Source organism: Pteropus alecto, unplaced genomic scaffold, assembly GCF_000325575.1.
Source record: "Pteropus alecto unplaced genomic scaffold, ASM32557v1 scaffold34, whole genome shotgun sequence".
NCBI classification, from domain to species: domain Eukaryota; kingdom Metazoa; phylum Chordata; class Mammalia; order Chiroptera; family Pteropodidae; genus Pteropus; species Pteropus alecto.
The window spans coordinates 4,229,286-4,243,862 of record NW_006435763.1 but is presented as its reverse complement, the minus strand read 5'-3'; the positions used below and the strand labels follow the sequence as shown (position 1 = coordinate 4,243,862).

Genomic DNA, 14,577 nt, shown 5'->3' with positions numbered 1-14,577 from the left:
TAAATGAGTCACAAATACTCCATCACCAAAGTAGTGTCAGAAAAATACTTCATGGATTTATTCTCCATCCAATACCTTGTCTGTATTTCCCATCTCATAGCAAGCAGACTAATAGCCCTGCTTGTATACGTTTCTTGTTCAAAGTTCTGGGAGAGACTGCTGGGGTTGTCCCAGCATTTGTGTCCATAGGAAATCAGATTCAAATGAATGTGGGTGTCAGCATGGGATGGAAAAAGAGGCCACAAGATGACAGCCAGAGAGTGGCGATGGGCGCAGAGCGGGATAAGTACTCCATTGACTGACGCTTGAGGGTGAAGGAGCATGCTGGGCAGGGGCTGATTATAGATGCCATGTAGATTTTTAACATCAGCTGGCTTGGGTTCCTTAATTGCAAAGCTTTGGGGGACAGTTTTAATTCTCTTTCTCTTTGAGATGTTCTAATTGTGAAAAATATATAATTATGTTGTAGTTTAGAAAGCAAAAGAATGTCATCTTTATGCATTTGAGAACTGAGTCCTACCTAAATCTAAAAGCATGACATCACCTCTCCATACCCCTGTTTTCATACCTGTAAAATAGGGATAATGCTATCCCAAAGACTATTATGAGGACTTAATGAGTTCATCCATGTAAAGCTCTCACAGTAGTGCCTGACTGTACAGTAAGTTATGCAAATAGGTTTAAAAGTAAATCTTTGTTTTAAGCATATTCCTGGGGAATTGGCACTTCCTCAAGTGTCATTTTTATATTTAAGAAAAAGTAAGTATTTTCGTATAACTGTAACAGGCGTCCTCTGATTCATAATGTCATGGTGGTTCATTCTAACATTAGTTTCTAAGGAAATAGAAACGTTCTAAATGAAGTAGTTTGGTTTTTACATTAAATAATTTTAAGATTTATGTTCATTGTGTTCACAGAAGCACTACATTTAAAAAGAGTTTCTCACTGGGCTGTTGGCTCACATCTTGCAGTTTGCTTCTTTGGAAGGAAAACCTTTATTGCCGTAGTAACTGAAGCCCCTTTGGGAAGGGTTCAGGCCCTCAGGGGAGAGTTTTTTCAATTCCCTTTGGCTTACGGAGTGCAAGAAAAAAAAGATGACATCAGCTGCCTTGAGGTCACTGCAGCTCTGGCATCTTCCTGCAAGCAAACGCTAGCTGATCTTACATATTCTTGAGGACTTAAATAATGTCCTCTTGTTGACTCACCACTGCTAACTGCACATGGTGCCCTGCGTGGGAATTCAGACGTGGTTAGTGTACGTTCATGCCTGACGGTCATACTAGGGCATAGGTTCTCTGAGAGCAAAATCCTCCTCCTCCTCCACCTCCTCCTCCTCCCCCTGCCCTCCTCCTTTCTTCCACCTATCGTCTTTACTTCACGGAAAGCAGTTACTGAGCGTTTACTCAGTGCCAAGCGCTGCGAAGACTGTCCATGCAGTATCTCCTCTGATCCCCACAGCTTCACTAGAACATAAAGTCCACTGAGAAGAGCATATTTAAGATTCAGTTGTCTCGAAGGGTTTCCCAGTGTCTGATGCTCATAAAGTATATGATGAAATAAGGAACCACACCCCCCTCAGGTAGATACTGTTTCATCTTCACATCAGTGGTGACAGACCTGGAATTGAGATACGAATGTGATATGCATGTCATACCATGTTTTACACACTATTACTAGGCACTTAACATATGTCAACTCATTTAATCTTCACAACCCCGCAAGATAGATACTATCATCCCCATTTTATAATTCAGGGAACTGAAGCACAGAAAGGCTAAATAACTTGTTCAAGGTCATAGCTAATAAGTGGCAGATTAATTTATCCAGTATCCTACAGGTGACGAGTGGCACAGTCAGGTTTGGAACCCAGGTGTGGTTATCCAGACCCCATGCTCCTAACCAGCTCTTAACCAGCCTTTAACAGCTCTTGCTTATCTTGCTCCTCCTCCCCCAGTAGTAGGTGCTGTACCTTGCACGTATTTGCACTCAGTATTTTTTTTCTTCTCTATTGAGTTGTAATTGACAAAATTATATTAGTTTCAGGTGTACAACATGATTTGACATTTATATATATTTTGAAATGGTCACCACAATAATAAGTTTATAACTAGACTTCTGTCACCGTACATAGTTAAAAATTTTTTTCTCGTGATGAGGACTTTTAAGGTTTACTGTCATAACAACTTTCAAATATGCAATACAGTGTTATTAACTATTGTCACCATGTTGTACATTACATCCTCATGATTTATTTTATAACTGAAAGTGTGTGCCTTTTGGCCCCATTCATCCATTTCACCCACCCTCAGCTCCATGCCTCTGGCAACCACCAATCTGTTCTCTGCAGCTATGAGCTTTTTATTTTGTTTTGTTTTAGATTCCATATATAAAGGAGACCATATGGTATTTGTCTTTTTCAGTGTGAATTATTTCACTTAGCATAATGACCTCAAGGTCCTTCTATATCGTTGCAGATGGCAAGATTTCATTCTTTTTTATGACTGAATAATTCCATTGTATTCCACATACATGTCACATTTTCTTCATCTATCAACGGATGGACACTTTGGTTGTTCCCATGTCTTGGCTATTATAAATAACACTGCAATAAACATAGGAGTGCAGATATCTTTTTGAATTAATGTTTTTTTTCTTCAGATAAATACCCAGAAGTGGAATTCCTAGATCATACAGTAGTTCTAGTTTTAATTTTCTGAGGAACCTTCCTGCTGTTTTCCACAGTGGCCGCACCAGGTCGCATTCCCACCAGCAGTGCACAAGGTTCCCCTTTCTCCTCATCCTCACCAACACTTGTTATTTCTTGTCTTTTTGATAATAGCCATTCTAACAGGTGTGAGGTGCTATCTTATTGTTTCGATTTGCATTTCCCTGATGATTAGGGATGCTGAGCATCTTTTCACTTACCTGTTGGCCATCTTTATGTCTTCATTGGAAAAATGTCTATATAGATCTTCTACCTGTTTTTTAATTGGATTGTTTGGGGTTTTTGCTTTTGGATTATATGAATTTTTTTATATATTTTGGATATTAACCCCTTAACAGATAAACAATTTGTAAATATTTTGTCCCATTCAGTAGGTTACCTTTTCATTTTATTGATGACTTCCTTTGCTGTGCAGAAGCTCTTTAGTTTGATGCATTCTCACTTGTTTATTTTTACTTTTGTTGCATTCAGTGGTTTTTGAATGAGTGAATGCCATATATCGCTAATATGAAAAATTCACACATATCTCATCAGGAAAAGCTCTTCTTCAACCACTAAATATAACTTTAAATTGAAAGAATAAGGAATATTTGCAGATGTTGAAATGCAGGAATTGGCAGTTGAACTTGGGACTCACGAATAGATAGATGGCTTTATCTGACTGAAACTCTTGTTTGCAGACAGGCAAAGACCTCATGAAAATTGTTTAATATGTCATGTCAATCTAATGAAATCACATGAGCTGTTTTGTTATTTGCAGAGTCAACGGTTGCAAGAAAGTTTGAAGAAAGTGAACCACATCAAAATCTTGGTATAGTATATAATTTGATCCGTTTTTGAAGTAAATAACTTTTAACTTCAGCAACTTAGAATGATTTTCTCCAGATTCGATGCATTTCAGTGGAATTGTGGCAGCTCCTGTAAAACCATATTCTTTGGAAGAGACTCATGCATGTACTGATGACCTCATTCCACAGTTAGCATCAAGCCTAGAAATTTGCCACATACACTGTTTGAACCCCTACTGTGCTTTTCACAGCGCTTTTCCATTTGTAGTTTTGTTCTGTTAAAATTAAGAATTGCACAACGATCTAATTACACCATTGACTTCACCTGCCCAGTGATTTTTGAACACCCATCTTCCTGAAATGAGAAATCGTTTTATCTCAGAATGCGTTGGCCTACTTTTTCTAAAACCTGACGCCAGAGTTTTTATTTGCACAAACGGGAATAAGGAAGCAAGTGGCTCCACTCTCATCTTCCCCTGATATTTTCCTAAAAGATACCAGAGTCTGTCAGAGATTCCTCCCTAGGGATAATAACTAGACAGTGAGGATTTCATGAGGCTAATAACCAAGTATCAGTTCAGGTTTGAATGTTTTCATGTTTTGCTTTATTGCATTTTAGAATTTCAGAAAATGTATAGGTCAGATTCTAATTTAAACAGTCACTGGATGTTTCTCTGACAATTTTGCAGGATACAGTTCAGTTTAAAACTAATATTTGAGTTTATTTGGGGTTCAGGTTCATGCAGTTTATATCCATTTTAGTGCATGGTTTGGTTTAAGCACCAGAAAAGGGGGGCCGCTCTGCCTTGCCTTCTGAATACGAGCTTGGAGCCTACTCAGATGACCTGAGTTGACCTGAATTCTAACTTGGAAGAGGAGCGTGGCCCATTGGAGAGAAAGAGGGATGAATGTAAGTCAGGAGACTTGGGTTCTAATTTCAGCCATAACACGGGGACCTGTGACATTGAGTCATTCTCTTAAGCCTGTGAGCGATGCTGTCAGAGAAGGTATGTTGGTTGGACTCCTTTGACTGCAAACAGAGAAACCCAAATTATGGATTAGAATGAGCAAGCTGGTAGGGAGCAAGCTGGGCCTGTGTACTTTCTGTCTCTCCCTCACTGAGCCTGCTCGGTCCCCTCCTCATGTCCTAATTCTCCCTCATTCTCCTCCAAGCAGGGAGGATCTGCTGGTGCTAGGTAACCACCCGTTGGTTTGGAGCATCTTTGTAAGGCCACATAGGACCCAGCGATAAACCCTGTCCATCTCCTTCCAATGGCTGCTTTTCTCAGTAGAGAATATAGTATTTGGCAAACACCATGAGGGATTGTGGCCTGTCATTAAACATTATCATCATCTTCGTCATCGTCACAGCTGCTGTTTGTGAAGTGCTTGCTGTATACCAGGCACGGTTCTGAGTACCTTACGTGTGTTATTCATTTAACCCTCACACAGTCTCCTTTGTACATGCGCGTCCCTCTACCTGGGAACACAGTTCTCCCTAATTCTGTCATGGCTAGCTTCTTATCCTTCAGCTCTTACTTCAGATATCACCTCTTCAGAGGGGCCTTCCCCGACCACCCTATATACACACCCCACCACCACCTGTCACTCTCTGTCCTCTGGGTTTTTTCCTTCTTCCTCGCACTTACTGCTACATGAAATAGTATTAATATTTGTTCATTGCATGTTTTTCCCTGTAGAAACTTCATAAATGCAGGGGCTTTTGTCTGTTTTTTTTTATAGTTTTAAGCCCTGTGCCAAATATAGTACTTGGCATAGAGTAGGCATTCAGGTATGAAGAGGTAAATCTCAACCATGAGTTGGATGCAGTGGTCATTCCCCGTTTACTGGTGAAGTAACTAAGGCACAGGCAGATCTGATGGGTTGCCCAAGCCACACAGCTGGAGAGCGGTAGAGCTGGGATTCAGACTCCAAAGTCTGTGTTCTTCACCAGTGAACCTCTCTGTGGTAGGTCAGTTTACAGGAGAAATTAGTTTGTCCTGTTTCCGGGGCTTGTAGGAAGGGCATATCGGATAAAGGAAAATGGGAAAGCAGTATATCTTGGGAGGCATCATAAAATGTAAGTAACTATTAAATGTCTTTCTGCTTCTTACCACAGTATTTGTATAGTGCTTTCATAGAGTTGTGGAATCCTCACAATATGTCACAGTGGCGAAGTGTTCTTATTTCCATTCCTGTTGCTCAGATTAGTTATGTGTCCAGAGTCCCATAACTAGTAGGTGGCACATCCAGCACCTGAACCCAGGTCACTAAGAAAAGCAGTCTGACTGCACTGCTCCCTTCTCCAAGCTCCCATGGCCTCATCCTTCCTATCCAGACAGCCGTCCCGGAGCCTCTTGCATCCCAGAAACACAGACCCAGCTCACCGCCACCAGTACCAAGACCCTGTCCACAGAGCCAGGGGCGGCCTCTAGTCAGCATGTAAGGGGAAAAGCTAATACTGCCACCTTGCACGTGAGAATCTCAAAATGCCGCCATGGGGCAGTCTGTCTGGTTTCGTGTTTACATCTCTGCTGGTTTATGAGATTTTTGTCTTTAGTGTTCTGCCACTTTCACCATGATACATCTAAGGATTTTGAAAATCCTGCTTGGGAACCTGAGGATTCTTTTTTAAAATCAACTATGTAGAAATCATTTTTTTGAAATATGACTCCCTAGTCTACCATCTGGAACTTCAGTTAGCTGCTCATTGACTGTTGTCCTCCCCTCTTCCATCAGTCTCTCTTAAACTTTTCAATTCTTTGCAGCCTTAATGCAGAGATCTTCTTTAAGTTGAGTAATTTGCTCTTGAGCTGCCTCTAATCTGCTCTTTAACCTGCTGACTGTATTTTTGCTTTCGGTGACTTCTTTTTAATTTCAGGATGGTCTCTTTAGTTCTTTTCAAATCATCTTTTTTAATTATCTTTTAAATGTTTTCTGGTCTTTTGTTTCTCCATTAAAACACAGTTATTATAGTCTATTTCAGATAGTTTAATGAGTGTTTCAATTCTTGGGCGCACAGATTGTCCCCTCAGCTGTATCTACTGACTCTTGCTCCCTGTGTTATGAGCTAGATTTTTTCCCTTGTGTGATTGGCCTAGGTCCATTGGTGTATGTTGGTTTCACAGCTCTCGGATTCTATATCGTGTAGGACATCCAGCCCAGGTGCAGTGCACACCTGGCGTTTGATTTCTCATGAGAGAATTTTTTTTTTCTCCCTTTATAGAGCCTCAGGCAGAGTTAAGCTTTCTTGCTGGTCAGTGGATAGAGTTTTTCTCTCCATCTTTTCATGGGGAGTATTCTTCAAAGAGCCTGGCTGTGCACACTCACCACTATCCCTCTCATGGGCCTAAAGACCCAGGACCCTAAACATTAGAGCCAAGTTCCAGGCCCCATATGTGCTCCTCTCCTCCCAGTCCTGCAGCTCAGCTTACAGTAGTCTTTCTGTTTTCTCTTCTTTCTAGATTCACCTTTGTGAGCTAGCAGTGGTTTAAACTTTTTTTTGGGGGGAGGGGGGTAGGGGGGCAGGTTATCACTTATGTTTAATACAGCATTTTCAGTATTTAGAATTGATAACTTCATTATTAGCTTAGTTTACTATGTAGCTAGAACAGAATTCTATGTATATAGTTATCCCTTGGTATCCACAGTGAATTGGTTCCAGGATCCCTCATGGATGCCAAAATCAGAGATGCTCAAGTGCTTTATATAAAATGGTGTAGTATTTGCATATAACCTATGCACATCCTTTCAGGTACTTTAAATCATCTGTAGATTACTTATAATATCTAATATAACAAATGCTATGTAAATAGTTGTTACACTGTATAAGGAAAAGAAAAAATTCTGTACTTGTTCAGTACAGATGCAACTATGGTATACATAGTATACATCAGCAACACGTAACTTTTTTTTCCGAATATTTTTGATCCCTGGTTAGTTGAATCCTTGGATGCGGAACCCATGGTTATGGAAGGCCTACTGGATAACAGTATTTCTTATGCACACTGACATTTGAGACCACTGAGCTCAAAGAAATAAGAAACAAAGACTATATATATAGAAGTCTAGGCACTGCAATCATTCTGCCTTAGCCTGAGGACGGGAGAATGGGTGTAGAATTTAGCCGCTTTTGTTCCTATTTCCTTATCGGGCTTAACTCCATTCTATTTATTAAGCCCTTCTAACTTTAAAAGTATTAATAGATTTATTTGTTTATGTGTATAAGTTAAAGAAGATAGTAGATATGAAAGCATAAGAATTGGCCTAATAATTGACAGATTTGAATGTATATCTTGCTTGATCTGAATCACATCCACAAGGGCCTTTGAAAAGTCAATAGGGAAAATCTTGGGCCAACTACTTCCTGCCTTTCCAAGGTACTATTTCCTGTTGTGGCCCTACGAGCGAGACACACAGCCCTAGAAAGTAGGTCTTATGACTAGAATAGTAGTACTGGAATTGTTGAATGCGTAGAGATCCTCTCTCCCCATGTTCCTCACCCCCTAATCCACCCCCAAAATACCACAGTCTGTCAGGGGCATTACTGCCCCGTTTGTGTCCTGACCCCGCAGTGGAGCTGACGGCCGACTATGTGTTTGTCAGTGGAGAGCCTGAACTTAGTACTGGCTTATCTTCATGCAGTTAGCGTTTTCTCTGTGATTAAATCCATCAGTGAGGTTGGTGGCCTGATGCCTGACCCGAATATAAGTACTGCTTCAGTGAAAATACATAGTTTCAGTTCCAGACTTTGGTTATGTACATTGGCAGCAGGACTTGCCTCCTTTTCGGGGAGTTTTACAAGGTGAAAGGACTTGTTCTCTATTTTTCTATGAGTATGAAAAGTTCCAATCAGTCCCTCTTGAGTTTGCATCATTTCTGAATACTCGAAAGCTTTGGCTCTCTAAACACTGATTCTAGTTCCACTTTTTCCTTGCCTTTTTTTAATCTTTAATATTAGACTTCTGTTTATCCATTATTATTAAAATTTCCTCCTGCTTTAATTTCAGTTAACGGTGTCAGACATTATAATTCAGCAATATATTCTCAGAACTGACATAATTATTTCTAAGAATTTTATTGAACTCTTGATTTTTGTTTCTCTAACAACTGAAATTAACCTTTGAACTCTTTCATGTGTTTATTAGGAAAATACAACATCTTTAGCCTATTTTTCAAACTCCATTTCATTTTTGTAGGTGTTTGGAATTTAATGGTACTGGGTAATATCAGATTCCATTTTTCAGGTGGAAGATGAGCTCAGTTCCCCAGTCGTCGTGTTCAGATTTTTCCAGGAATTACCAGGTTCAGGTAGGTGATTTTAAAAAGAGAGTTGTTTTTATATCTGTGTTTAAGGGCTTTGAATCTTAAGCCATTTCATGTTAAATAGTCTAAGATAGTTTGATTGCCAAAATCGTCATTGATCATTTCAGAAAAGTTTAATAATTTTCCCAAGAACTCCAGACCTGAATGCCTTAGCGTTCTACCAGTAATTTCTTATGATTAAACCAGTGGTTTCCAAATTTCAGTCCCTGCGCTAGTGCTGGAACAGATGAAGAGTCATTCGGAAATAGAGATTTGGGGGGCCCTACTTCCTCGAGACTTTGATTTAGTAGTGGGATCCAGGAGTCCCTATTTAAAGAGTGTCCCAGGTGCCACCATCATAGTCTAGACCACTGTTATTTTTCTCCCAGAGGGCCACAGTCCCCTCTCAGCCGATCTGTCACTTGCAGCCCATTCCAGACCCTTTTCCACATGGCAGTCGGAATGAGCATTACAAAGTGGAAGTCACACTGTGTCACTTTCCTGTTTCATTTGAATAAGGTCCAGGCTCTGTACTAGGCTTTGTGAGGCCTGCGGTTCTAGCCCTTGCCTTCCTCTTCGACTTCCTTTTAGGCCACTTTCCCAATCGCTTACTAGAGTAAGACCTTTGCACTTGCTGTTCCTGCTGCCTCTAACACATTTCTCCTCGCTCCTCTTCTGGCTGGCTCCTTCTCACCATTCAGGTCCCATAATGTCCACTTCCTCAGAGGGGCCTGTCTATCTAAGTTGACTCCATGTCACATCAGAGCCCCCTGCCTTCTTTCATGGCATTCACGACAATATATAGTGATTTCATTTCTTTTTTTATGGTCTGTTTCCTCAAGTAGAATGTAAACTCCAAGATGACAGAAACCTTATCAGCCTTATGTCCCTCCTGCTTGGCACAGCGCCTGGCATGAGTAGGCACCCAGACCATTTGATGAGTGGAGGATAATTTGGTTGTGAAGCCCAGCTATTAGGTTCCCTAATTTACCTTGCACAGTATTTAGTAGACCAGTTGGTACCTTATCATGTTGATTTCCTTTTGAAATTCCTTAAAAGAAAACTTTTAAAATGAACTTAAGAATTTTAGTAATATGAATATATTCAAATGTTATATTTTTCATGAATAATGTCTAATTTAGTAAGATACATTTATTTTTAAATTGTGGTTCAAAAACATGGAATTTATCATCTTAACCATTAAGCATACAGTTCAGTAGTATTAAGTGTATTCACAGTTTCATACAGTAGCTCTCCAGAACTTTTTCATCTTGCAAAACTTACACTTTGTCCCCATTAAACAACACCCCATTTCCTTCCTCACACCCCAGCCCCTGGCAACCACCACTCTACATTCTGTTTCTGTAAAATTGACTGCTTTAAATGCCTCATAAAAACGGAAGCATGCAGTATCTGCCCTTCTGTGAATGGCTTATTTCACTTAATGTCCTCAAGATTCATCCATGTTGAGAATGTGACAGGACTGCTTTACTTTTTAAGGCTGAATAATAGTCCATTTTATGTATATACTACCTTTTGTTTAGCCATTCATCATAAGATACACATTTGATTTTTTAAAATATTTTTCTCTTGGGTTAATTAGGAGCTAAATGAAATGCGGTAGGGGGTTCCCGGTTTAGTTAGCTGTGCTTCTGGCAGGTGAATCTCCATTCTCTCTGTTTTGGTGTCAGAACCAGTGCTTAAAGCTGTCCCAGCACCCAACACGGCGCCGTCGGTGGTTGGCCGGGAGAGACGCTCCTGCGACGCACTGAATCGCTGGGTAAGAGGACAGTCGTGCGCTTCCTCTGCACCCTGGGTGGTTGCGATGGCGCCTGGACACGTCAGGGAAACCAGGCCCGACGAGGGAGCCTTGTGTGAAGACGCTGGGCTTCGTTCTGCGGTTCTGTTCCTAATCGCATCACCGCCTCACAAACCATGTGACTTCTGGGAGGCCCTTTCAATGTTGTCGCCTCCAGGCTTCACGTGACCATTTCCGTGCTGCTGAGCAGGGCTGTGAAACAGCCTGCACAGCGTGGACTGCGGTGCTGCATGTCACAGTTCTGCCCAGTGTCAGCTGACATCAGAAGGCACATGAGCCAGAGGCCCCAGAGCTCCCGGCAGCCCGGCATACGGATCGGGGCCTCATGCCTGGGCTTCCTCTTGACCCTGAGGTCGTACTTCCAGGGTTTTAGTGTAAAGAACATTCTAAATGATGTAAGGACGTTCACCGCAGCAGCATCAGTCCTGGAGAAACATTGGACATGCCTAACCCATGGGGTTTGGTGAATAAGGGGCAGTGCGTCCGTGCATCAGTGTTCAAAAGAGCCCGTGTAAGCCCTGTGGCCAGGTGTCGATGAAGGAAAGAAAGTGGCCATAAGTTATGTGAAAAACGCAGGTCACTACACAGCGTACAGACGCCCTGTTTTATGACAATAAAACACACGCACAGGGAAACACCTATAACGAGCATACCGCATGACAGCAGTGGGTGTTTCTCAGTGGTGTGCTGTGGATGATTTTTATTTTATTCTTTTGGTTTACCTGTATTTCCTAGATTTTCCTACAACGAACTTAGGTTTTTTAAGTTAATCAATGTAAAATTTACTGTTTTTAAAAAGGAGTTGCCATAGTATTCAAAGAGAATCAAAAAATTAGAGGCAGCCAACCCCTGCATCTTCTCTGTCCAGGGCCGAGCGGACTGGGGTGGATGGGGGCGGACGGGGCGGACGGGGCAGGTCTGCGGGCACAGCCCTCCTGCGGGACCGTGCTCACTCTGCGCCCTTCCCCATTTCAGCTGGGAGAACAGCTGAAACGTCTGGTGCCCGCGGGCGGCCTCACTGTCATGGACCTGGAAGTGGAGGGCGTCTGCGTGCGGTTCAGTCCTCTGGCGACAGCAGCAGGTAACTAGTCCCCGTGCATTGCATTCATTTTTGTTCCCAGGAGCAGTGGTGGCAAGTCTGCTAAAGCCCATGCTTCAGGGTTGACTAGCTTTCCCTTGTGATGTTCTGTTCTCTTTGGAGAGGCTTTTTCTTTTGGGCTAAATTTAGGCAGATTAGCCTTCCAGTGTAATTTCTCAGAAATAGACTTCTGAAGTCACTCGAATTCCTATGTTTTGATGTCTTGTGACCCTTCTCTGTTCAGTGGTTCTCAGCCCAGCCCGCACATTAGCATCACCTGTGGAACCTTGAGAAGTCCCACCGGCAGAGACTCAGATTTTCTGGGTCAGGCGTGGAGCCTGGGCATCTGACCTTTAAAAGCTCCCTCGGTGAGTCTAATAGGCCAGCGAAGGTTGAGAACTGCCGTGTTAGGCATTTAAGGAAGCGTGCGGCTGAGAGTACACGCGCTTTACGACACAGTACTGGGTCCTTGCCCCCTTGGCACTTCATACCTGTGAGACCTTGAGCCAGTCTCTTATCTCCAGATAGTAGCCATGTGAAAATTAAAATGTGATCATGTATATGAAGTGCTTTAGGTGGTGCCAGGCATATTATATAGTAGGCACTTAAACATAAGCTGAAAAAAGATTTTAAAATTTTAGTTGTGCTTTATCCTGAGATGATTTAAATATTTTCAGAAAATGTTGGATGGCTTTTCATGAGATGTTTTCAAGATTTTTGGAAAGATGTTTTCTCAAAGGCATCAAAGTAGAGAAGTGCAGGCATCTGTCCTGCAAAGAAAAGCCATCGTGAAGGTGGCTGGTGGCCTCAGGAAGCTGTGTGTGCAGGGCCTCACTCCCAGCCCCAGCGCCTTGGTCTCTAAACCAGAAAAGGGAGCTGAGGACACCGAGGCAGCTTGAGTTAGGCTTAGCGAGATCCCGTGCAGCAGTGGAAGCGAGGGACGTGAGGAAGGAGTGACTCGGGTCCCTGCAGCCCTGAGACCCTCAGGGCCTGACCTTCAGAAGTGATTCGGTTCCGTTGTCATCACCCTGCCACAAACCTGCCCAGATCTCTTTCTCTCCAAATGGTAATGTGCAGACAGAACTGTGTGGTTTCCTCCTTGAGTTTAACCTGTGATATGATTTTCTAACTTAAGCAGAGTCTCTGTGGGAAGAATCTGATTTCTATAGAGTTTTATTGTGTATTAAATCAAAAGGGCTAATTCTTCTGGGTAAGAAAAACTGTCTACACCTGGAGCAGTTGGCTATGTTAATTTTTAATACCATATCTGGGTTTAGTGGCTTTTTTAACTCCTCAGCTCCAGCTGATTGGATATGCTGAGAGCTGTTGGCTTCTCTGACAGGAAGTGGGAGCCCTGCTCTCTCTTTTTCAGCCGTCTCTCAAGCATTTCTCTAACATTCTGTGAACATTTCAGGTTTAGGAACTCGGGGAGAGGATGTGGACCAGCTTGTGGCCTGCATACAAAGCCAGCTGCCAGTCCTGACTTGTACACTACAGCTGCGAGAGGAGTTCAAGCAGGAGGTGACGGAGACAGCAGGCCTCTTATACGTCGATGACCCTAACTGGCCTGGAATAGGGGTTGTCAGGTACAGTTTCTGCTTGCCGCCTGGTGTTCATTTCTCATTGCTGTAGAAAGACCACGGGTAGGTCATTTTGTGAGCCAGCTTAGAAATCTCTGATGAATATATGTAGGCACAGTGTACACAGCTGATGAAAATTCTACAGGATGACCCGGGCACTTTACAAAAGCACAGTGCAGCCGGCAATGGGGCCCACATCGCACTCAGTGCAAGAGGAGTCGCCGTATGTTCTTTCTGTGCCAACACAAGTTACTACATCCCCTGTGGGTGGAGAATTACAAATCACTGAGGGAAAGAACCCAGCTCCCCAGCGCAGCAAACTCCTCTGTCCTTGGTAGTCGGCATGTGGGGTCCTTCCCGCGACCGCTTTCCTTCAGGATAAGGGACAGCTCCCTTTTGTGTCACAAATGATGAGACTTCCAGACCTCGCCCAACTCTCTAGATTTCACGGACCTAGAGACCTGGCCATTCTTTGAGACATTCATCTCTCTCCACGTTCTTGGTACCCTCCAATAGTTTATACTCCCCCTGTGATCCTGTGTCTGAAGACTCACATCATATTCTAGATTGAAATTCTGTTGTTTGATGCTATTTATAGGTATGAACATGCTAATGATGATAAGAGCAGTTTGAAATCAGATCCAGAAGGGGAAAAAATCCATGCTGGACTCCTGAAAAAGTTAAACGAACTGGAATCTGACCTTACATTTAAAATGGGTAATTACTACTTTAATAAATCAGCTCTGAACTTTAGAAGGCCATTTTCAACTGGCTTAAGGAGAATGGGCTCCGTTTGTTTAGTTCTTCGGGGCAGTGAAAGCCTGCCCTTCCCCTGCTGCAGCCACTCCAGGCATCCTGTCTCCTCGTCAGAACCACTTTCCTCACCCCGCAGGGAGGCCCTTTGCGCATGGCCGAGCTGTTGCACAGACAAGCGGGCCGTGTCTGACCTGTGCCAGAGGACTCAGGAACCAAGTGGATCTGTCATTTTCTCCTGCAGGCCCTGAGTATAAAAGCATGAAGAGCTGTATTTACATCGGCATGGCGAGTGACGACGTAGATATTTCTCAACTCGTGGAGACCATTGCAGTCACAGCCCGAGAAATTGAGGAAAACTCAAGGGTCTGTACAATGAATCAGGGTCTCATTCCTTTTCTGGGTTTTGCCCAGAAACAGGCTGGAGCCACAAAGGACAAAGCTACCCGCACAGATGTCTGTCTGTCCACTTTTTCCCAAGAGGTTTTCAATGCTTCCTGTGAGCTGGGCGTGGTGCCAGTCAGGAATGC

At 42.8% G+C, this 14,577-nt stretch overlaps 1 protein-coding gene across 1 annotated transcript in view; it reads left to right on the top strand.

Annotated features, from left to right (window-relative positions):
• Positions 1-14,577, top strand: part of PDXDC1 (pyridoxal dependent decarboxylase domain containing 1) — a 43,042-nt gene that overhangs the window by 24,132 nt on the left and 4,333 nt on the right. Inside the window, exons 13-19 of the mRNA XM_006910900.3 lie at positions 3,486-3,536; positions 8,760-8,823; positions 10,509-10,597; positions 11,612-11,717; positions 13,129-13,300; positions 13,893-14,011; positions 14,292-14,413. Coding sequence (XP_006910962.1) covers positions 3,486-3,536; positions 8,760-8,823; positions 10,509-10,597; positions 11,612-11,717; positions 13,129-13,300; positions 13,893-14,011; positions 14,292-14,413 — 723 coding nt within the window. The remainder of the gene's footprint in view (positions 1-3,485; positions 3,537-8,759; positions 8,824-10,508; positions 10,598-11,611; positions 11,718-13,128; positions 13,301-13,892; positions 14,012-14,291; positions 14,414-14,577) is intronic.